This window comes from Apostichopus japonicus, chromosome 18 (assembly GCF_037975245.1).
Source record: "Apostichopus japonicus isolate 1M-3 chromosome 18, ASM3797524v1, whole genome shotgun sequence".
NCBI lineage: Eukaryota > Metazoa > Echinodermata > Holothuroidea > Aspidochirotida > Stichopodidae > Apostichopus > Apostichopus japonicus.
The window spans coordinates 12,464,375-12,489,742 of record NC_092578.1 but is presented as its reverse complement, the minus strand read 5'-3'; the positions used below and the strand labels follow the sequence as shown (position 1 = coordinate 12,489,742).

The 25,368-nt window shown below is 37.9% G+C and overlaps 1 protein-coding gene across 1 annotated transcript; it reads left to right on the top strand.

The window, feature by feature from the left end:
- Nucleotides 1–646: 646 nt before the first annotated feature.
- On the top strand, nucleotides 647–25,167 carry LOC139958610 (116 kDa U5 small nuclear ribonucleoprotein component-like). The gene is made up of 26 exons (XM_071955808.1): nucleotides 647–805; nucleotides 3,930–4,101; nucleotides 4,517–4,682; nucleotides 5,128–5,206; nucleotides 5,724–5,799; nucleotides 6,427–6,492; nucleotides 6,978–7,013; nucleotides 7,294–7,384; nucleotides 7,728–7,977; nucleotides 8,895–9,086; nucleotides 9,316–9,406; nucleotides 11,353–11,488; nucleotides 12,111–12,238; nucleotides 12,743–12,936; nucleotides 13,657–13,768; nucleotides 14,127–14,267; nucleotides 14,654–14,747; nucleotides 15,218–15,308; nucleotides 15,845–15,931; nucleotides 16,416–16,542; nucleotides 16,701–16,788; nucleotides 17,647–17,765; nucleotides 19,995–20,089; nucleotides 21,345–21,498; nucleotides 21,941–22,048; nucleotides 23,054–25,167. Exons 2-26 carry the CDS (start codon nucleotides 3,976–3,978, stop codon nucleotides 23,147–23,149), a joined length of 2,943 nt encoding a protein of 980 aa, XP_071811909.1. The 5' UTR covers nucleotides 647–805; nucleotides 3,930–3,975; the 3' UTR covers nucleotides 23,150–25,167.
- The last annotated feature ends 201 nt before the right edge of the window (nucleotides 25,168–25,368 follow it).

Genomic DNA, 25,368 nt, shown 5'->3' with positions numbered 1-25,368 from the left:
CAAACAAGAGGGGTACACATTCCCTTATACCCTTCAACTTTTCCCAGATGGAAGAAATCTGCTTTCTGTATCATGATTACGTCACTGGGTTGCTAAAGCCCATGAAATAATATAGAATGATTTTAAGAGAGGTATCAAAACTTGAACCACTCCCTTCGTCTTTGTCGTCGCGATCAATCAATAGACAATCACACGACCCAGGTTTCATTATTATACTGAGTGTAAATAAATCCACATACGAGGAACATTTAAACTGTTAATTACACCTTGGCGCAAACGTTTGCCGATCCTATCGAGGAACAAAATGAGAGTAAAGCAACTTCACCGAGTCAATTTTTTGTATCCTAAATGGCACGAATTCAATATTTTTGAAAGTCAGTAAAGCTGCAGTGGATAATATCATTGAAAGATTTTATCTTCTTCTACTGACCTATATGGTTGAGACTTGAATTACTTCCACAAGAGAGTTTCTGGGATCCCTGACTTGGTTATAAATAAATTGATTCAAGAGCATCACAGATCCCAATAAACATATATCTTTGATTCCTTTGAACGTATGATATCGAAATATCGTCTGACAATTATCAGATAGTGCGCCCTCGATTTGTTGTGTCCGTTAACTTCGTTTTTACAACGATGAAAACGTGATGTGCTGAATTCACATTGTTGTGCACCTTACATGTTGTGGAACTGGTACACATGCAAAGCAGGGCTGCTTTACCCACGCGACATTCAAGTGTTAGACTATATCCTACCGAAGGCTAATTTTTAAGCGCTGTCTGAAAACGAACATAGCCTACACCAGGTAAATTTTAATTGCTGACGAAGCAAAGCAATCGAAAATTAAATAGATTTCGAAAGTCCGTTGACTTAATCTCGTTTACATCTTTCACGAGTGGAATCCTTATTTAGGTCCTAACTTTAGACCTAGGTCATAGTATGTGTAATGTTAATGTTACTATTACTTGCTTAGGCCTAGCCTACTGTACGCCTAACAATAACGCTTACAAATTACACTTACAGTTAGCCTATGCTTAACTTTAGGCCTCATTAGTACTAATATTGATTAATTGCCTATGGGCATATGCCTAGTGTTATGAAATAGTGATACCATCTCTTTGATGTTACAGAAAAACTCCATCGAGACACCTTACAGGCCTCTTATGTATTTATCTAGGTCATGGATTCAGTTTTCCCACGAGAAGTTTTTAACTATCTTATTGAATCTTGGTACAGGGCCTTTTCCCAAAATAGATTCCATTATGTCTGTGGAACATTCGAGAAGGTTCTCTCACGTGGTATGGAAGTTTCCATAGAAAGGGGATGGACTTCCAAACTCCCAACCAATCAGGGCAGATCAGTGCCAGCGCACTTATTTTTATATCGTTAAGTTAATACAGGATGGTCAAGTTATTGGCTGCCTACTGATTGTGCGCAGTGGGATTTTATAGAAGTAAGGTATAAAAGGAAAAGGAGGCCCAAAGTTTATCACTCCGCCGAAAGTTCATCACTCCCTCTAATTGCGTAATTGACGGAGTCAAGTCAAGTCAAATCATTGTAATTTAGTTTTATTTGTAAAGAGAATCGACAGAGAAGAAATTATACCGAATCATTAAATCAAATCCTATCTCGTCAAATTGTTTTTCTGTGAACTCATTGTTTTCGCCCGTTCGAGACATCTCCTGAAGAAGCATAAATACGGCATCAAGATATCCCAGTACCTTTCTATCGCGAGTCCTGATATAGTTTAACTATCGGAGGAAGCGGGCTCGTCACAATATTACACTAGCTTAGGTTGGGCCTAACGTGACATAACAATAAAATGTGGCAATCATTCATAGTGATAACCAAACTGACCAACAAAATCCTCCAAGATGACTTAAATAAACTTAAATAAGCAAAATAAATTATTTATTGCAAATATATTTTAACCCCTCTAAATGCTACATCCTCTCAATTTCATCTAAAAAATGTTACAAAACAACCGTCTACACCCTGTGCAACCAACCTCTAAAAGTTGTTGACTCTCACCCTTACTGCACGGTTTTGAAATTGATAGCTAACTTAGATGGATAAACATGAATAAACATAACCAATAAAGCAAACCATGTTCTTGGCCTTCTAAAACATAACCTCTCAAGCTGTCCCAAAGATGTTAAAACTACAGCATACAAAACTCTTGTCAGGCCAGTGCTCAATTACGCTTCAGTAGTCTGGGACCCCTATCACCAGTGTAATGTGGATAAAGTAGAAGCTGTTAGAGAAGAGCAGCCAGATTTTGTATGGCAGACTACTCTTATAAATCCAGTGTGACAAATATGCTTGAGGAATTAGATTGGCTCCTGCTAAAAACAAGAAGAATGCCTTTTAAAGTCAATAATAATCTTGTATCAATTGATAAAGACAATCTAATCCCAACAAAAAGTTTATCACAAGAATTTAACAAGATCTTAACTTATAAGTTCCCTATGCTAGAAAAATATTATATAATTATTCCTTCTTCCTCCGCACCTTAAAAGATTGGAATGCTTTGCCATCAGACATTGTGCATGCAACTAGTCTAGAAGACTGTTTGAAAGGCAAGCTTACTCACTCTGGATTGGTTATCTAATAACTTATACTTTTACTCATACTTTGTAGTGTTCGGTAGGCATTTATGTCCTCTAGTTTGATTTTTGCCGACTTAACCCATTCAGATTCTGAATCTGTGTCAAATTATTTTTCCTCAAGCCTCGGCAATTACCAAAATTAAAAAAAAAAGCAAGAACATGGAAAAAGTAATTTTTAGAACTGTGAGTATGACTGACTTGGCCATCAGGTTAAGCCAATATTGAGCCACCACTCCCAAAGTGATACCCGAGGTGGTTACTCAAATTGCATTCTAAGGCCTATTTGATGGACTTGCTTATTGAGATGTTGTTAGGACAGGATTTGGGGCTACCTTGGTCTGCATGGTTAGCTTTAGTCACTCTGTTACATGTGTAAGGAAAAACTGCATGCAATATAAAAGGAAATTATTTGTGAAACAGCCTCAGCATTCAAGTTGATGTTTCCATCTTCCACTCTATAAAGTTTAGCTGTTGTTATTCAGGCTGTGTGTATCAAAATTGTATCATAAATTGTCAATGTAAGTTACACACACAACAGTCACAGTGTAAGTGCAACTAATTACTATATATAGTATAACACTGCGTAAATGCGTAAAGTAATAGTTAGTACACAACCACACATGATGAATGCATAAGGGTTGAGTTGAATTGATATTAAACAGGAGTCTAACTGTTACAGTATCAGGAATTAGGACTCTAAACACATATGATTCTAAGTGCTCAAAATAAAAAATAGTTTGTTGGCCTCTGTGACTAACACATTTATTCAAAGATAGAAATATTGTGCAATGGGGCCAAATAAAGAAAATTCAAAATCATGACCTATCCCAGTCAATGTTCAAGAGAACCCTCTGCAGTTCAAAGGATCACTTCACAACATACTCCACAGTGCAAGAGATATACAAAAAATGATAAAACCTGGATCACTATGATTGGCTATATGTGGGTAGGACAGCATATTAATTTTCATGCCTCAAACATAAGTGGGATGATAAGTCACAGTGCCTGGCCATCATGAATATGAAATAGATTGTGTGCAGCTAAGGGGTCGGTCCCTCAAACCAATCAGAACCAGTATGGTGGCTTGGTTTACTGCCAGTAGTACAAAGCATCAAGACCTGGTAGTTGCCCAGATAATATTAGAAGCCTTCAACAAAAACTTCAGGTGTCAGGGAACAAAAGAGTACAAATAAAATAAAAGCAAGAATATCATTATATGCAACATAGGGGATTAACACATAGTTTGATCAAAACAAGTAGTTAGCATGTTGAAATATTTTAACAAACTTTAACTATTTAATTGTCCTTTTGTTCCCTCAGTTGGTCTCTATTAAAATTGTAAACGTAGCTCAGCAGATCATACAGGATGGACGCAGATTTGTACGACGAGTTTGGCAACTACATCGGCCCTGAACTTGACAGTGATGATGAAGATGATGATGATAAGGACTTAGATGATGATGACGAAGATGTGGACCAAATAGATGATATGGTAGGTGATTGGTCACCCTTAGATGTGGGGTGGGCGTAATTTGCCATATAAACAACAAACAAACAACACTTTAGCTATGCAGTACAATGATCTAGTTCACCATACTAATTCATTCTTAACTATCCCGCGTGGGAATTTTCAGAAAAGAGAAAAAACAAGCCAGGTGCTTTAACGTGCATAATTATATTTTTTCTTCTGGTTACAGAGCACAGAGAAAGTTTTTTACTTTGTTTTTTGTACAATTTGGTTGAAACGAGGCACACTTTAGTACAATTTAGAGTATCAGCTACTCTGAAGTGAAGTTCTACTCCAACTCTTAGCCTAGCCAATACCAGCCCCTTTCCCTCAAGGAAGGGCTTTGATCCTAATTTGTAATACAACTCTGTTTCCTCTCTGTTCTTCTCATTGATAAAAGCATGCTGATGATGCGGCAATAGAAGATGGAGTCACAACTGTTGACATGGCAGATGAGCATTCTGTGGTTCTCCATGAGGATAAGAAATATTACCCAACAGCTGAGGAGGTTTATGGCCCTGATGTAGAGACCATTGTACACGAGGAGGACGCTCAACCCCTGACAGGTGACCCTGCTGATGATTTTTAACCCACGCCAAACGTACAGCCCAAGAGAAACTAGTGGCCAATGATCTTACTCTAATTGGGCATGGTGGTCCTTAAAGCCTTGGATTGCTGGCCTACTCTGCTCATTTGAGACTTTGGTTCTCACTGGCCCTTTGCTCTAACCAATGATTCTCTATGGCCCTCGTAGAAAATTAATTTCAAAACTGTGGTTTTGTTGATCACGCCCAAGGTTCCAACCTAGGGAGTAGCAGGGATAGCACATCCAGAAAGGGTTGTACAGTTAGATATGTCTGAATATGTGCCCATTATACACAGAAAGCAAATATAGCATTAGTATTGTGTATTTTGAAATAAAAATCTAACTACGGTAAACTAATTGAACAGGGTACCTGTTTATGATATTGTTTGCTGCTTGTAAATATTGCCTTTGGTTTGTCTTCACAGAACCAATCATCAAACCAGTGAAGCCAAAGAAATTTGTATTGACAGAGCAGAAATTACCAGCAACCGTTTATGAAATGGAGTAAGAAATTTCTTTTGATTGACTTTTAATCTTGAAAACTGTACTATCTGTTTGCAGTGAATGTCACAGTTGTTAATTGGTCTGTTAGTTGTCATGCTGTGATTTCTATCAGTCAAAGGCATGGAGGTCAAAGGTATGAAGGTCAAAGGCATGGAGGTCAAAGGAGGTCTGGCTACAGAAACTTCATGACCATGTGTTTTCTAGGTACCTTGAACTTTTGTAGTTTTGTCATTTAACAATCTTAGTTGTCCAAAACCGACATGTCAAGACCAAGACTTGAAAATAGTAATTTGCTCAAAGGCTGTACTCTTTGAAAAAGTTCTGAGTAACTGGGAGCTAATGTAGAAAGGAAGCAACTGTAAGCTTATAAGGGGAGATAGTGTTTCTTTACCAAAGTTGTCATTTAAAAAAAAACACAATATTATCCACAGCTGTTTCTCTGTGCTCTTGTGCAGGGTAAGCAGAGATTCTGTGTTTACGTGCCTTTGGTTAATACAACTTTTATTTTCTTGTGCAGATTCTTAGCTGACCTGATGGACCATCCGGACCTCATAAGGAACGTGACATTAGCCGGTCACCTTCATCATGGCAAGGTATGTCTACTTTCCATCACTTGGAAACTTTTTTAAATACTACACAACAAAAACAAGAAGAAAACCTCATTCATGAGTTGATGTTGAAAGAGCATTGTCTGTGAATCTCTTGGCATTTAAAGCTTAGTTTTCCTTACATGTATAAAGTTCTGTTTTGCATATTTTTAATTGTGCAGTAATTTAGCATAAATTAGCATAATAATTATCTGTCAGTCTGATGCCAATTCATGTTTTTCCTTGAAACAATGGTCCTTACAGTTTTCATAGTTATCGCAAAGAAACCTGGAAGTGTGTTTTGTATTTGTCAGATTAGCTATGATTAATATGATTAACCTCCGAATTATTCTATTCAAACGTTTTGTCCGTTGCTGTCAATTTAATTTGCTGAGAAGTATGTCACTAACCCATCAATTTACTTTTATGATATTTTTTTACTGTGAAAGTTTAAGACGGATGCTTCACACAATAATATGTTCAAATACTTATAATATTTAAATCATTTTGTAGCTAATAAGTAGTTAATAAATTATTCATTTTACCTGATTTCAGATAAAACCCAGGGTAAATACCTCATAATTTGTTATATCACATTGTATGTATGTGACTGTTTTTTCTTTCTTTCTGCAGACCTCTTTCGTAGATTGTATCATGGAGCAGACTCATCCAGATCTGGAACAGAATGACGAACTCCCGGTAAAACTTTCTTTTTAATAAGAACTTAAACAAAATATAGAAATTGTCCTTATATGTGATGCTGCTTGGTTGTTTAAGGGTGTAAATATTCTCTGAAATTTAATTGCTGAATCTGTTCAATAATGGCTATTTTTGTAACTACGATGCTCCCACCCAATCCCCCCGCCCCTCACCACCAACATAACCTTCTTCTGTATTATTGATTATCTATCACATATCACATTCATGATTCTGCAAATCAAAATGGATTTGCTCCATAATAATTCAAAACAAAGACATGCAAAATGTCTGATTGAAAAGGATATAGCTCAACAGGTCACATTTGGCTTGCTGTTAGTTTGGTAAGTAATTAGAGAAAATGCTGCTACTGTTGATTACTACTGCTAATACTTGAGATAGGTTTGGACAGTCTGAATGAACAGGTTTAGGTCCTCCAATAAAAGTATTTACTGAAAAGAGTTATTTTTCCATCTTCCTTTCTTTAGATAAGATACACAGACACTTTGTTTACAGAACAAGAGGTAAGATAACTTTCTCTACCAAAAATTTCTTTCACAATTTATTCACATTTGTTGTTATATTTCACCAAAATTAATGCATGATTCTAATGTTCTCTTTAACTTCTACAGAGGTGTGTCAGTTAATGTGATATTTTGTAATGATTGCAACATTGTTACTGGCAGCATGATTCCACTGTTCTTTTAATTTCCACAGAGGGGTGTCATTGTATGTGATATTTTGTAATGATTGCATCATTGTTACTGACAGCATGATTCCAATGTTCCCTTTTGTCTTCCACAGAGGGGTGTCAGTTTTAAAACTCAACCAGTGACTGTTGTTCTTCCTGACAGTAAAGGAAAACACTTCTTACTCAATATTATGGACTCACCAGGTGAACAAAGTTTCTTATACATTTTTTTCCACAAACAGAATGTTACCTAAATAATTTATCTGAAAATAGCAAAAAAGGGATACATATAAAAGTAAACATTTTCTGTGAAAAATACAATAGAGTAACAATTTCATATGATTCAATGCACTTGTATGATACAAGATATGTGATGTGTGATGCAAAACAAGACCGGCTGTTTACATGTTTTCTAATTTGTCTTGTATACTTGTAACAGGTGGATTATTTCCACTGGATTACTTCTGCCAAACTATGCTTGAATTTTAGCCTTCCTGCGCCATTATTCGCAGAGACAGTAATGTCTTCTCTCCTCTCATGTAAACAGGTCATGTGAACTATTCTGATGAAGTCACAGCAGCATACCGCATCTCAGACGGAGTTGTAATCTTCGTGGATGCTGCAGAGGGGCTGATGTTGAATACAGAGCGATTGATCAAGCACGCTGTCCAGGAAGGCCTGGCCGTCACCATCTGTATTAACAAAGTAGATCGATTGATTCTTGAGCTCAAGCTACCTCCTGCGGATGCTTACTACAAACTGAGACACGTCGTCACTGAAATCAATTCTCTGCTGAGGTTAGTGTTAACGTCAAACTGAGACATATCGTCACTGAATTCAATTCTCTGCTGAGGTTAGTGTTAACGTCAAACTGAAACATGTCATTGAAATAAATTCATTGCTGAGGTTAGTGTTAACGTCAAACAGAGACATGTCGTCACTGAAATCAATTCATTGCTGAGGTTAGTGTTAACGTCAAACTGAGACATATGGTCAATGAAATCAATTCTCTGCTGAGGTTAGTGTTAAAGTCAAACTGAGACACGTCGTCACTGAAATCAATTCTCTGCTGAGGTTAGTGTTAACGTCAAACTGAGACATATGTTCACTGAAATCAATTAATTGCTGAGGTTAGTGTTAACGTCAAACTGAAACATGTCATTGAAATAAATTCATTGCTGAGGTTTATGCTAACTTCAAACTGAGACATATTGTCACTGAAATCAATTCTCTGCTGAGGTTAGTGTCAACGTCAAACTGAGACAAATCACTGAAATAAATTCATTGCCGAGGTTTATGCTTACTTCAAATCGAGACATCGTCACTGAAATAAATTCTCTGCTGAGGTTATTGTCAATGTCAGACTGAGACATATCACTGAAATCAATTCATTGTTGAGGTTTATGCTAACTTCAAACTGAGACATAGATGAGTGTTAACCTCAAACTGCGACATACGGTAACTGAAATCAGTTTGTTGCTGAGGTTTATGTAAACTTCAGACTGAGACATATCATTGAGAAAAAGAATTCAACACTAAAACTTGTGTATAATTCCAATCTGTATTTTATCTGATTTTACACTACTTTTGTGTGATTTTTGGTTGAGAAGCTGTTGGGAGGATGGCCAGGGCACATCATTTTCAGTATTTTCTCGGTATCCTTTTTGCCTTCAACAAGTGATGTGACATGTAAAGTTTCTTTTGCTTTTCCCAGTACGTATTCTGAAGAAGCAGACCCATTGATTGTCAGCCCACTCCTTGGAAACGTCTGCTTTGCTAGTGCTCAGTTTTGTTTCTGCTTCACACTGGAATCATTTGCACAGATCTACAGTGACACCTATGGAGGCTTTGACCACAAGGAACTAGCAAAGAGACTATGGGGTGATATGTACTTTGACCCAAAGTCGTGAGTTAACAATTTAACCCTTCTTTTTTTGATGGTATGGATAAGCAGTGCAACATGGATGAGTGTTGAACCTGATCAGGGTTTCATTTGATTGGATATATTGTTGTAGATGCTTCTTGTAGCAAGTATCGCCATAGCGACAAGACATCTTTACCTGTTGTTGTCATGACATTAATATCTGCTCAGCTGATTAGAATTCTCTCATTGTCTTCCTCTTTCCTCTTTTTAGGAGAAAGTTTGTCAAGAAGGCACCATCCAGTCAGGTCCAAAGGAGCTTTGTGGAGTTCATTCTGGAGCCAATGTACAAACTCTTCTCACAGGTGTGTATAAAGAGGAAGGGTGCCAACTGGGGTTGAAAAGGGGCAGGAAGCGGTAGATTGCTTACATGAGTTTAAGGTGTCAGCTGAACCTCTTAAAAGAGAGACCTTGATTGATTATGTATGGAAGAATGTAACAATATCTAGGTTGATATCTCAGATTTTAGACTACTAAATATGATTTTAAGTCAGTCTGTAAATCCTGCCAACCTTTACTGTAATGTTATAAAGTAGCTTATTGTGTAGATTCTTTAGTGAGTCATAGCTTTACCACTCTCCTGCTATAGGCCATAGCTTAACTAATGTCCTGCTGTGAGCCATGGCACAAACACTGTCTTACTGTGAGCCATGGCAGAAACACTGTTTTACTGTGATCCATGGCAGGAACACTGTCCTACTGTGAGCCATGGCAAGAACACTGTCCTACTGTGAGCCATGGCAGGAACACTGTCCTACTGTGAGCCATGGTAAGAACACTGTCCTGATGTGAACCATGGCAAGAACACTGTCCTGCTGTGAACCATGGCAAGAACACTGTCCTACTGTGAGTCATGGCATGTACACTGTCCTGCTGTGAGTCATGGCAGGAACACTGTCCTACTGTGAGCCATGGCACGAACACTGTCCTACTGTGAGTCATGGCAGGAACACTGTCCTACTGTGAGCCATGGCACGAACACTATCCTGATGTGAACCATGGCAAGAACACTGTCCTGCTGTGAGTCATGGCAGGAACACTGTCCTACTGTGAGCCATGGCAGGAACACTGTCCTACTGGGAGCCATGGCATTAACACTGTCCTGCTGTGAACCATGGCAGGAACACTGTCCTACTGTGAGCCATGGCAGGAACACTGTCCTACTGTGAGCCATGGCACGAACACTATCCTGATGTGAACCATGGCAAGAACACTGTCCTGCTGTGAGTCATGGCAGGAACACTGTCCTACTGTGAGTCATGGCAGGAACACTGTCCTACTGGGAGCCATGGCATTAACACTGTCCTGCTGTGAACCATGGCAGGAACACTGTCCTACTGTGAGCCATGGCAGGAACACTGTCCTACTGTGAGCCATGGCAGGAACACTGTCCTACTGTGAGCCATGGCAGGAACACTGTCCTACTGTGAGCCATGGCAGGAACACTGTCCTGCTGTGAGCCATGGCAGGAACACTGTCCTACTGTGAGCCATGGCAGGAACACTGTCCTGCTGTGAGCCATTGCACAAACACTGTCCTACTGTGAGTCATGGCATGAACACTGTCCTACTGGGAGCCATGGCATTAACACTGTCCTGCTGTGAACCATGGCAGGAACACTGTCCTACTGTGAGCCATGGCAGGAACACTGTCCTACTGTGAGCCATGGCAGGAACACTGTCCTACTGTGAGCCATGGCAGGAACACTGTCCTACTGTGAGCCATGGAAGGAACACTGTCCTGCTGTGAGCCATGGCAGGAACACTGTCCTACTGTGAGCCATGGCAGGAACACTGTCCTGCTTTGAGCCATTGCACAAACACTGTCCTACTGTGAGTCATGGCATGAACACTGTCCTACTGGGAGCCATGGCATTAACACTGTCCTGCTGTGAGCCATGGCAGGAACACTGTCCTGCTGTGAGCCATGGCAGGAACACTGTCCTGCTGTGAGCCATGGCAGGAACACTGTCCTGCTGTGAGCCATGGCAGGAACACTGTCCTACTGTGAGCCATGGCAGGAACACTGTCCTGCTTTGAGCCATTGCACAAACACTGTCCTACTGTGAGTCATGGCATGAACACTGTCCTACTGGGAGCCATGGCATTAACACTGTCCTGCTGTGAGCCATGGCAGGAACACTGTCCTGATGTGAACCATTGCATTAACACTGTCCTGCTGTGAGCCACCGCAGGAACACTGATAACTGATTGATTTCTGATTAATTGTCTATTCTTCTTCTTCTTACAAGGTGGTTGGTGATGTGGACTCCAGTCTTCCTGGAGTACTCGGTGAGCTTGGTATTAACCTCACTCGGGAAGAACTCAAGCTTAACATCAGACCGTTGTTGAGACTTGTCTCACAAAGATTCTTTGGAGACTTCACAGGTTTGTCTTTAAAGCAGCTTCTTGTGTTTTGTCATTACAATAAAATTGACATATTCCACTTTGTAACAAATTCATTACAGTAAAGCTTCCAGAGGGAGGTGATATACATTCTTAGATATTAAAAGTGTCATGCTAAATGCAACAGAAAATACTTGCACATCATTTAGAAATTAGTAGTCAAAAGATTTAATCTCTGAAACCTAGATGTTAGTGTGTGTGTTTGTTTATATGTGTGGCTGTGCATATTAGGGGCGGGGGCGGGGGGGTTGGTCAATTTAAGTTATAGTACGAGAGAAAATATGAATGTTTAAGTCAGTAAGCTAGAATGAATGTCATAAGAGAAACATTGTGTTTGAATGTCTGTTGGTATAGGCATACCTCTATATGTTTGGGTTTAATAAACATACTCTTTGTGAAATACTTATCAGTTTCAATCACTGTCCACATTAATGGAAAGAAAAAACAACTTTGATGCAAGTTCAAACATATATCCAAAAGACAATGTTACAGACTGAATATTTTTAATATTTTTAATTTAATTGTTATGTGAATTTGCTTAGAGATTATGAAAGTTTGCCTCCACCAGAAGGACATGGCTTTCCTCTTTATATTTTCTGGACAGGTTTTGTGGATATGTGTGTGAAACATATACCATCACCCTTGAAGAATGCCAAGGCTAAGATCCAAACCACATACACAGGTCCTGTGGAGTCGGACCTTGGCGAATCTATGTGTGAGTGTGATCCAGAGGTGAGTGGTTATCTTATTTCTTTTGTCCTAAAATATACGAAAGATTAACATACAGAACAGTAAGGACACAAAATGAGAAAAGAAGAACTCTTTAGATTCTGGTTAGCTTAAAACACAGCACCTCCCCCCCCCCCCAATAAAATACAAAACCAAAGAACAGAACAACAACATAAAACAAACATCAAGCAACCTTTGCATTCTCCAATTAGTTCACTACCTAACTGTAATCACAGTGTCTTTTGTTTTGTTTTGGTTGTAACTGTCGTTTGGCTTATCACTGTTAATATGTGCAATCAACCTTGTCTTCAAACATTGAAAAGTAATTTTACCTTTTATTTTACAAGCTTTGAGTAGCTTTCTAGTAGAACTCCTAAACCAAATCATCATCATTATTATAATGTTAATCATTCACCTGTACTTATCCTGTGTTGTGGTTTAATAAAGTTCAGTTAAATATTTAAAATGCACTTAATGCCACCATGTCTTATATTTGTTGTTATGCAGGGCCCTTTGATGCTTCATACTACAAAGATGTACAGTACAGAGGATGGGGTTAATTTTCATGCCTTTGGGAGAGTGATGAGTGGTACCCTTCATGCTAACCAGGAGGTTAGAGTCCTCGGAGAGAACTATACCATCGAAGATGAAGAGGATTCCAGAATAACCTACATAGGAAGACTCTGGATTTCAGAAGCTAGGTAAAAATGAAACTTTTTAATTCTAACCTACGTGGTGAAGTAAAAGTTGCAAACCATTCAAATCTTTCAATGTCATTTTTTCAAATGTATTTGATACTACAATAAAAACTGCTTATGGAATGAACTGTTGCAGACTGAATCAAGTTCCTTACTTACTTGCTACATTTTCCCTTCACTTAGAAGTCCCTTAGAAGATTGTGTATCAGTGTGCAATTGCAATTGCTATGTATAGTACTAGTGATATAAGTAAATGAATGACAGAAAGTGACTTGGAAATTATATATTATATTTAGAGAATGGAAAAAAGCAAAGAAATTTATGGCTAGAATGGGATTGGAACCAGTGACCTCTGGGTTACATTTCTAGTGCTCTACCAATCGAGCTATCCAGCCCGTACGTAGCTCAAACTTTGACATCACTGAGTCACATATGCTTGCATTTTTAATGGTTATCTTTGATTATTAGCAAATGTAAACTGCTACTTTTAGGAAGTGTGTGTTTCTTAAAGATGCCATTTTGAGTTTACTATAAAACAATTGATACAGTTACAGAGTTACTAAAGGAACAGCCAAGTAGTTAAAACCACAAACACCTCCTAGTTAAATTGAATGGTCTCCAATTATGCATGAATATTACATGTACTCTTGGTCAGAACGACACAACCTCGCTACCAATTGCAATACTCATCTGGAATGTTTATTTTTTGGTGGCCATTGGCAGGTACAAAGTTGAGGTTAACCGAGTACCAGCGGGTAACTGGGTCCTGATTGAGGGCGTAGATGAACCCATCGTCAAGACAGCTACAATCACCGAGAGCCGAGGATTAGACGAGGTAAGTGTTTCGATGTTCCTTGGCCGAGCTTTCACTTTGCGTAGTAACCTTTAGACTGATGCTTTTATCGTCATCACAGCTGATTTCAATATTTGGGGTTCAATAGTTATAAAACCTTGATTATACATGCATTGCACAATATGACATAAGATGAGAATAGAACTTGGAATTTATGGTTAGTGCATGAACAATGATACGTTGATTGCTGGGTTATCAGCGCATAGTTGGAAGCATAATATTAATACGGAGCCATGAGTTTTGAAGTTGAGGTTCACTTTAAAACACGAGCTGTCTCTATGCTTTGGTTATAATTTCTTTTAGTGTAATAACTTACAAAGTTCTCAATATTTGCCCCCAGGTTTACATATTCAGGCCTTTGAAATTTAACACTGCATCAGTGATAAAGATTGCTGTGGAGCCCGTCAACCCTTCCGAGCTGCCAAAAATGCTGGACGGTTTACGGAAAGTCAACAAGAGCTACCCACTGGTCACAACAAAGGTATTCTTGTTTTGTTGCAGTTGACTTTCTCAGAAAATCAAATCATAACTTAAAAATGTGCATTTCGTAGCATTTCACAATTGCATTAATTGAATATTCTGATTCTGAGTCAGAATATGAAAAGAAAGATGTCGATTTAAAGGTAACCACTGTCAACTGAATTATTTAGGCTAAATGTGGGATTTACTGAGTAACAGAATTCTTTTGTATCTTCATTCCTCCAATTTCATTCATTATTTTGCCGCAAATAATTTACAGTTTTTGTGTATGATATGATTACTGTACAATAGCCTCGCAACAAAGGAAGACATTTTATAAGATACTTGCATGAAATCTAGTCATTTGTTGAAGCAATATTTACATGTGGGTTTTATTCATTAACACAGGTTGAGGAATCTGGAGAGCATATTGTGTTGGGGACAGGAGAGTTATACCTTGATAATGTCATGCATGACCTGAGAAAAATGTTCTCTGAGATAGGTAAGTTACTGGAAAGTATTGATTATTGGTGATTATTGGTGATTGCAGTATTGGCATATGTTCTATTGATGGCCATGTTAGGTACTGATCAACTGATTAGATGCAATATTGATTAAGAAATTGGATTTTGATCAAATGTTCTACTGGTTCCAAGGCTGGATTTTGATCAATGTACCATTGGTATTAATATTAAGTGTTGGTCCAACTTACTATCATTACAATATTAGATATTGACCTAATTTACTGTTAGTTATAGTATTGAGTATAAAAAAAACATGCTTTTGGTTTCAATACTGGTTATTTGTAAATTGTATATAACCCAGTAACAGTATTCAGAAAGGTCTGAACTCTTTAGTTCCATCCATGTTTCCATACTAAAGCAGTGGTTAGACAATAAACAAATGAAGTTGGCTTATCTAATTTGATTTGATACTCAAGTTCCAAACTTCTTGCATTTATTTTTCTCTCAGACATCAAGGTTGCTGACCCAGTGGTCTCATTTTGTGAAACAGTTGTTGAGACATCTTCTCTGAAGTGCTTTGCTGAAACACCAAACAAGAAGTAAGTAACATCCCAATTTGGATGAAATTAATCTCCTTTTGTCACTAACTAATGAGTTGGGCATTGCAAGTGTTGTTTATACATAGAAATATCATGACTGTTATTTATTCCTTCTTGCTATGTTTTGAGAAATGATTTCCTCAGCAGAAAGAGTTTTGTGTTTGATGAATTAAGAAATATCTTTCACCTTTAAGTAACTTGGTATTCTCTAAAGTGATAAATATTTTTTCCTCTTGAAGGTTTATTCAAGAATGTTGATATTGTTTAATTAAATCCTATTGATTAGATAAAAATTTCTCTGACTCTGACAAAATGTTTGTATGTGCCATTGGTATTAGTTAGATAACCGATTTCTCTGACTCTGACAATATGTTTGGTGGTGCCATCAGTATTTGCAAGCCCTGATATATTATCACCTTGGTTCCTTTCATTGAATGTATGCATTTTTTATAACAGTTTACATTTGATTAGATATTGAGCACAAATTTAATGCACAGAATGATAGAAACTTGTTTCCTGATATCTCTTCTGAACAGAAATAAGTTGACAATGATTGCAGAACCTCTGGAGAAAGGACTGGCTGAGGACATTGAGAATGAAGTAGTTCAGATTTCTTGGAACAGGTAAATGCAGAGATCCTCTACTTCCGTGGCTTGTCTATTCAAAGACTTGGGGGTGGGGAGGGGAGGGGAGGGGCTAGCTACAGAAAGATATGAAAAGTAAGAGTATAGCAGGTGGGTTATGAATGTAAAGGTCTCTAATTGTGAGTTTTGATGGAGGGAGGTTCCTTTTGTCAGGCATAGATGAGAGGTTAGAGTCCACCGTGGAGACTGTATACATATATGGCACTTTTGATTATGCATGTCTTTAATAAATATTGCATGTATTGAACTCTTTGCATGTTAGATGATTTATCATCCTTCTGAACTGATAGTACCATAGATACTAAAAGCTAACAGTACTTAGCAGAAAAACTAAAGAACTCTGTGACCATTTCTCTCATCACTTCATCCCCAGCTAATATTTATATTCTCTATCTATTCAAATGATGACACCATGACTAATTAGGTTTGGATAATTTCATCTTAATTTCTTTCTATTTGACAGGAAGAGGCTCGGTGAATTCTTTCAAGCCAAGTATGACTGGGATCTGTTGGCTGCTAGGTCCATCTGGGCCTTTGGACCAGACAGCACTGGGCCCAATATTCTGGTAGATGATACCCTACCCTCTGAGGTAAGGAACTCCAGTCATTTATTGATAATACAATAATATTAAGAACTTATGGTGACACTAACAGCCAAGACTGAAACCAGTTACAATTTTTTTTTTCCCCCCACCTGTGGCTGTTGACAAACTTGAGCTATTAAGATATGGTTTATGTTCTTTCTCAGGTCGACAAAGGTTTGCTAAATTCTGTGAAGGACAGTATTGTTCAAGGCTTCCAGTGGGGTACAAGAGAAGGTCCTCTCTGTGATGAACGTAAGTAGATTGCTCATGAATTGCTCTGATAAGTTAAAACAGATGGATGCATTTGGTTCCTTAAAGTATCAAAATATATTCCACTTGACCATTGTACATCTAAATAGCTCCAGTAGATGAAGGTATTATCAGGCTAAGGCTAAGGTTTTTTATGTAGTTTCACAGACTATTTCTGTTGGCATTAAATGTTAATTACAGCACTATTAAATACAACAAGTTAGCACGAGAGTAACTCTGTATTGGTATTGATGTGGTAGGAAATGGGTATGTTGCAAAGAAACAGCTGCTTTAAGAGTGACATGTTGAGTGATGGTTCTCTAATTAATCAAGTTATGTCCACGTCAGTGAGGGAGAAACCCCAGATGCATTGTAGCTACAATTATGTGCATATTAATGAGCCTAGGGCTGATACTGACCAATGTGTTGTTTGCCCTATTTTTCATTGAGGATAGCACTGTTATCAGTGTTAGCAGTCTCATAATGTTACAATGATGACAGATTGCGATAATGTAAAATTTTCGTGCTACTAGCATTTAATCAAAGACCAGCAATTGCTGACCTGTTTTAAGTTGTTTACTCGGTTTTGGTGGATAATTTAAAGTGTAATCAATAGGACTGCCAAATGAGAGTTCTTTTCTCATGCCTGTTTACATGAATAGAACAACAACTGAATTTGTTAAGTCACATGTTTTCATGTAATTATTCGAAACAGGTTGGCAGAAAACTTTGCAGCAGCATCAAAGTACTCTAAATCTAGTCACACAAATTATAAGAGCTAATTAAGCTAATTAATAGTGCATTATGAGTAGCTTAGTGTAAGTATTGACATCATTGTGCTCATTGCATTTCCTATTCCAGCTATTCGCAATGTCAAGTTCAAGATTCTAGATGCTGTGATAGCTAACGAACCCATTCATAGGGGTGGAGGACAGGTCATTCCAACAGCCAGACGTGTCGCTTATTCAGCATTCCTCATGGTAAGGAGTTCTGAGCTTGACTTTGTTTCTACTCTTTACAAAATATTTAAACAATACAGAATACATGAAGATGGAATATGAAGAAGTCCAGTGTACCAAGTTTATTTTCATTAAATAACGCCCTTTTTGTATAAACTTATTACTTTGATACATCAGCATTAACGATTAAATGACTGAAAAGAGACTAGCGGACTGACAGTGACAAGTTGAATGACACTGGATAACCGAGAAAGATTGAAGATAATTCAGTGAAAAGTACTCAACAATTTTTGGTTTCGATGATAATCGTAACCTTTACAATCATGCGCGTGTGTGTAAGGGTGTGTGTGTGCGTTTGTGATGCCCAGCTTGTAAACACGATATCTCAAGAAGGGAAGCTTGGACAGTTCTCATATTTGGTACATAGGAGTACCTTATTGAGTACAAGAAGCCTATTGTTTTTGGTGTAGGTCAGAGGTCATTTAAGGTAACCAGGGGTAAAATAGTGAAAAGCTTGTAAACATGATATCTCAACGAACAAAGCTTGGACTGATCTCATATTTTGCTTGTAGAAGTACCACATTTAGTACATGAAGCCTATTGTTTTTGGTGTAGGTCAAACGTCACTTGGGGTCACCAGGGGTCAAATAGTGAAAAGCTTGTAAACCTGATATCTCAAGAAGCAAAGCTTGGATTGATTTCATTTTTGGTATGTAGGTTGACCACATTAAGTACAAAAAGCCTATCGTTTTTGGTGGATGTCGAAGGTCATTTAGGGTCACCAGTGGTCAACTTGTAAAAACCTTTTCATAATATACGGTATCTCCCATCGTCCAGCCTATAAGTAGATGATATGGGCGATTCGCCTCATAAGAATAGGAGAGCCTATTGACAATTGAAAATGATCTTATGGGCATCCGTAGATTTGAATCTGAACTCGCGACAATATCGCCATTGACTTAAGTGTGTCGCTAGAAGTCCTGAATTGCTATGTACATAGCTACATAGATGTGTGTGTGTTACAGTGTCTTCCAAGGCTTGCTTGCAGACCATAGATATATAAAAGTGCTAGAGCTACTGCAGCACTTGTCACTCATCCGTATGGATATTTTGCTAAAGAGTTGATGTGATTTCGATGGAATAGTGCACTTGAATGGCGAAGCATGCCTTCTCTAGAAAATATTTGTAGATCATTGGTAGTTCTGGTTGGATGTAAGTTGCTCAGGTACCACGAATTTCAAAACATTTCTTGGCCAGCTGCCAAGGAGAAACTAGGTCAAGCACCTGTGAACTTGAGATTTGCTTTCACTTCATGGAGTTGGCTGTAATGTTGGCCTAGTTTTTCTCAATAACTTGTGAAACTACCATTGACAGGTTCCGACAAGGTTGATATTTTGGGACTAGTTGTGAATGGGGTAAGGGATTGTTTCAAAACATAACAGTCATGTGATTCAATGTCAACAAAGGTCAATCAGGGGTCAAAAACTAGTATTTTTGCAATAACTTGAGAACCAAATGTCCATCAAGGTTGGGAGTTACGCTATTGTAATACAATAGTAGACCTGCATTTGGGTGACCTTTGACCTCAGGTTGACCTCCAGTGACCTGTATTAGCTTCTTTCAAGTTGATTCTTTGAAGTTTCGTGGGCATATTTCAATCTAAATTGTCCATAAGTGGACTCCTCTGCAACCTTAATGTGCGAAGTTATTAGAGATTTGGTTTGGTTTGTAATACTTGGTGTGCGGGTTCATAACATTGAGCACAAGAACCCTACTGTTTTTGATGGAGGTGTGTATAACCACATACAGACTGACCTGTGTTAGCATGCCATAGTGTTATTGTAACAGCTAGTTCTGGTTATACTAACAAGCAGAAGTCTAGTGCATTGGAAGTCATCGAAACCTCAATGCATTTTGCATTCTGGTTTAAAATGCAACAAAGATATATCTAAGAAGGTTGCCTTCTTCCGTGGCCAAAACAGGCCTTTTTTATGGTGAAAGAGTAATACTGGAAAGTGAAGCCCCCCATGCTTGCAAACTTCCCAGTTCACATTTAGTTGTGTGTTTTGAGAGGATCTATAGAAATTAGATTATTTAGATTAATAGATTAATAGAAAGATAAGTTTTTTTTGTGAAAATAGCAAACTAAGTCTCTAACTCTTATGTGAAAACGTTTTGAACTATTGACCTCTGTGAGGTTAACAACTAACCTGATGACCATTAAAATGATCTCTGTATGTCTGTCTGCAGGCTACACCCAGGTTAATGGAGCCATACATGTTTGTGGAAGTACAGGCACCAGCTGATTGTGTGTCTGCAGTTTACACTGTGCTAGCTAAGAGAAGGTAAGTCCAGCAGCCTCATCCCTGTGCAATCATCTGGCTAGGCTGCTAAGCTTGAGGGAAACTTAGCCCAGCCCAGTAATGATTTTAATGGGAGGGTCAAATTAATATTAACCACGGAACATGAGATGCATTGACCAGTGAGTTCTCATATTGCCCTGTGTTATTTAGTGTTTCTCCAGGTGTCTAGCTTCGACTCATCTAGTGGTCGACGTTTATGTAAGAACACTGTTAGTCTAGGTGGAGGTCAAATGTCATTGTTGCAAATAGAGGTCAAATGTGGAAGACTTTACAGCAATATGTGTTACAAACCAAGCAGTGAACAAAGATTTCATTTGAAAATGGCAGGTAGTGTAAGTTAATATTAGCACTCAACGACATTTGGAGGAGGTCAAATGAGTTCATATGAAAGGGAACTGATGAAAGTGATACTGCAACTTACATGTTTGATACCCATCAATAGTAAGTGTTTTTAGTAATAAGAGCCTCTTGTTCAGGTTTGTATGTTTGTTTATATTACTATAAGGGTGCGGGGTCTGTATGTATGTATGTATGTATTCTAGAACCTCCTGCAAGCAGGAACTCGCGAAGAAGCCTCATGGCTTATCAAAGCCTCAAGTTGACCGAAGTCAGTCTCTTAGATTCATATTTAACGTCCATGATTATGAATTGTCAAATTGTCAACATCTCTGTAACTGGACGACATACATTAATCTTGGAGTGACTCAAACTAGGAACCTTATGATTGTGTCTTTAATATTCTGGATCAGGATCCCCATGAAATGGTACGAGGACCATAACAGTGAGTAAGGCTCAGTAAGCCACAACAATAACAGAGGGAGCGAGGGAAGACAACCATATTGGAATATGTATACAAAGTGATCTATTCTAAAAAATATACATAGATAACAAACATCTTGGCCCCACAGTAATGTGAAATTACAAAGAAATGGTTTACTCTCATATGGTAATTTGGTTACGACACGCGGTACCGGTACGAGTCAACACAAAATAAAATAGTTTATTTAAAGGTAAAGATAAATGTCCAGATTGAGGGCGTCTTTCAGTTCTGTGATGTAGTAAGGGCTTCTGGTTAGCTAGGAGATCTGTCACCGGCACTTAAGTTATTAGATTACATATATATATACACAACATCCCATCAAAGTTTAAGATATCTGAGAATCATTGTCTGTCTTATCTTCATTGATTTGATAGAGAAATACAAGTTCACTTGTTCATTTTATACCTTTTATTTCAGAGGTCATGTGACACAAGATGCACCCGTGCCAGGTTCTCCATTGTATACAATAAAGGCGTTCATTCCAGCCATTGATTCGTTTGGTTTTGAGACCGATTTACGAACACATACACAAGGACAGGCCTTCTGCTTGTCAGTCTTCCATCATTGGCAGGTAAGGAGAAGGCATGCAAATGATGCTGGAATTCATTCTTTGTTAGTTGTTGTGAATTAACCTTTCTGTATTCTGTGCGTGTTTTTGTCCCTTCTGTTACTGTTACTTGTCATTAAGCCTTTGAAGAAGATCCTGCTAGGATCGAAACGTCAGGCCAACTTACTTTTACACATTGTCCTACACAGGCTCTCAAGTGGATAAGCAGTTTGCTAACAGTTTTATTTTATTTTTATTTTTATTTTTGTTGTGAATTAACTTTGTTAATAAAAATTGTAAGCAGTATTTTGGCTAGGATTAAAGCATTAAAAAACAAAATTGTGATAACTTTGCTTAAGACAAAATGTAAAATACTAAATTTAAAAGAGGGAAGTTGAAATGTTAATCTTGTTCTATCTTTGTTTTGCTGCCCTGTCTTATTGTCTGCATGTTTACTTTATAACAGATTGTTCCTGGTGATCCGTTAGACAAGAGCATTATCATCAGACCTCTGGAGCCGCAGCCAGCCAACCATTTGGCCAGGGAATTCATGATCAAGACCAGACGCAGAAAGGTACGTTTTATGAATTATCGGCAGTCGGGTGAAAGAAATCAATAATAAATGTCTGTTTGTTTGTTGGAATACATTTTAATGGCTCAATGGTTTATTTAGATGTGATAGTTAACAGATTTTTGAGCAATTAAGTTATTAATCAGTATTATGGCTTGTACTTGTAACTGTTGCTGGTATATACTGTAGCACAATGTCTATTGTCAGCTTGTTGCATTTAATGGTCCCAGACAGATAATGCATGAAGCAATCAATGGGGTGGTGTGGGCATGGAAATTATTATTTACATTTTACCTTTAAGGCTGATTGTAGGGTGACCCAAGTAGTCGTGATTGTCCCGTTTCTTAAAGATAAATATATTGTCCCACCAGTTAACTAAACCGTCCTGACAATCTAAAGGCCTTTGACGTTCAACAATATAGGCAAAACTAAAAATTGTTACACATGCTGGACACATCACTCTAAGTGATCATTTCAGAGCATCGCATTCAACACACAAACATGACTGATGGCCACATATTAGACCCATAAACTTGGTGGGAAAAAATCTAACGAATACTAAATAGTTACTCAAGTTCCATTAATGTAGCTATTTCGCATGATTAAATGCCATCATTGGTATGTAGCCCTCTTTGAAATCCCAAATTTCCCTCCCTTGCCTTAGACCCCCTCCCCAGGACCCACTGTCCCACTTTTCAACGGAAGAAATATGGCGTTCCAATGTTTGTTTGTTTTTTTGTAAAGAGAGGAATAAAAAAAAATTGATTGCATTATTATAGAATTTTACCCTAGTTGAGTATAGTTTAACATTTCAGAGAGCTTTTCAGTGGGCTTGTTATACTTAAGATGGTTCTATATATCTCTCATCCTTTACTAGGTTTGTTTTGATTGTATTTTGATATCTGTGTCAACGTGATTTCTTATATGTTTTCTCACATGATTTAATTTCTTCTTAAACTCTGCTTTTTGTAATTCAACTTGAATGATTTCCTATTTTGGTTTTTACAGGGTCTGAGTGAAGACGTATCCATTAACAAGTTCTTTGACGATCCTATGTTGTTGGAGTTGGCCAGACAGGATGTCATGTTGAACTACCCCATGTAAACGATATTGTTCATAGGTCAGAGGTTGCCTTATGCTGTGTGAATATTTCCATCAACACACTGGTGGAAATTAAGGACAAAATTCAAAATGGACCAATTCGAATGCCTTTGTTAAGGCATACAGTTTTTTTATGAACAGAACTTGACTGTTTTCTATGAAAAATGGAGTCATTTTGTGCAAATAAACTTATGATAATGACTGAAGACTAAGCAATGGTTGAGTACTGAAAACTGCTAAGACAGGGTGGATTGTTTCCAGATAGCATTTTTATGGAAGGAAATTTGTTTAAAGCTGTTCTACAAAGTGGCCAATCACAGCATTCTAAGTTAACCCTATTCGGTATGATATGCTCGTCATACGGCAAATTGCATAATTTGTTTGCAAAATGGTTCAGCCTATCATTTTAATTGATAGTTTCATCTTTCAGATACTACAATTGGAAAGGAAATGTATCATCCTGGATTTTTAAGCAGAACTAACATCAGATTGGCAAATGTCTCCTTGTAACACCATGTTGATCTAAAACATTCAATTTGTGAGCTTCCTAAAGGAAAGTTATTCTATTTTTGGTTTGGTTAATTTCTCAGCTGTTATCCAATGATGATGATTTCTGATACGGTCATGCTAGTCTGTGGGAGTTGAGTATGTATTAGCTTTAATATTTACCAACACTATATAATGTGTGTATTTACTGTGTTTGTTGTACCAAAACAGATTGTTGTGTCCACCTTGGATAGTGTTGGTGCCCCTCATGTGTCCCCCTTCCTTAAAATTACTGATTTACCAAACTTCATTGATATTTGCCAGAGAGGAGGAGGGTGGGGAAGGGGTGGTTGGGGCAGGGGGCTGGGGGCTGGGAGAGAGGGGTTAACAAAAGGAAGCACCAGTTCTAACATTGTCATATATTGATTAACCCCTGTGGATTTTTCTAAAACTATAGATGTATATTCTTTGCTCTATTCGCTGTGAACCATCTGTCCAGAATAAAGTAACAGTCTAGATGGTGTAATGGGTCTGTGTCTGGCAGCTGCATGTATTACATTCAAATAGCATTGATGAACTTATTGTTGTTTGTGTTATGTTTATATTAAAATATGAATTCTTTGAAGTATCAATACAGTGTTTGCATGGAAATTATGTTACCATTGGATGTAAATTCTAGGGAACAACACCCCTCTCTTTACCCACTTTTACTGGCACACCTGTGTTTCCGATTGTGAATTTCCATTGTAGATTTGCAAGCAATTTACACCAAAATGTAAAATGTATGCAGAAGCATTCAAGATTCTATCAATGTTAGCTGTCTTCCAAATGATTAATAAGAAGGCTTTATCCCTCTGCTCATTTACTGATATTGAACAGAATTAATGTTAAAAGTGGAAAGGGGAACTTTAAGGAGGCAACCTGTGGTGTCTCTTGCCCCCCCCCACCCCCATCCCCAACCCTCTGTGCCTGTACTTTTACCTCTATAGTATTTTGTACTTAAAGCTGACCTCCAGAAGAATTGTGTGTTAAATTACTTGCAGTTTGAATCAACAGGTTTTGTTGCCAATATCAAAGTTTCCACTGTGTTGTAACGTTGTAACACTGAATGTGTAAGCGTGATCCATCTTTGAATATGTTGAACTGATTACTGACGCTGGCACTGTCGATCCACAATTCCGATCAATTAAGTTTCCTTCCATTCCATTTGATAAATTTCCCTCTTACCATTCACTTAAAGTGTTAAACAGATAATCTTCACACATTTCCTTTGGTAGCTAGAAAGTGGACTTGAAACTTTGCCAATGTGGGGTCAATTTAAAAAAATTAAGTATCAATTTCTCACTTTGATTTGACTGAGCAAGTACTTGGAATGGGTCTGTATATATGTAAAATCTTTGGGTGATGCATTTTGCTTTCGTAACATACAACCAAAATCAAGTTGTTAAATTGTAAGTTTATTGTTAGTGTTACTATTCCCCATGTGTGGGGTGAGATGTAGATTAACTTTTTAATAAAATGTAAAGAAAAGTGGAAACACAGTTCTTCCTTCTTATTTCATGTACTTTGCCTATGAAAAGCTGTGATAATTGGTTTAGTCCTCAGCTCAATATATTATCTCCTTTACTTAACCTTAATCAGCATGTGAGAAAGACCAAAACTGTCCACCAAAGATCAAGCTGTGGCACTCTTTTGCTGCCACTATTAGAGCACTCAAACTCACTTGGACATTTGAT

What these genes read in the sequence shown, in the direction of transcription:
- LOC139958610 (XM_071955808.1), top strand. Translation starts at nt 3,976, where the DNA reads ATGGACGCAGATTTGTACGACGAGTTTGGCAACTACATCGGCCCTGAA. An exon ending in ATGATACCCTACCCTCTGAG is followed by an intron (nt 16,543 to 16,700) that starts GTAAGGAACTCC and finishes GTTCTTTCTCAG; the next exon opens with GTCGACAAAGGTTTGCTAAA. An exon ending in TCAAGACCAGACGCAGAAAG is followed by an intron (nt 22,049 to 23,053) that starts GTACGTTTTATG and finishes TGGTTTTTACAG; the next exon opens with GGTCTGAGTGAAGACGTATC.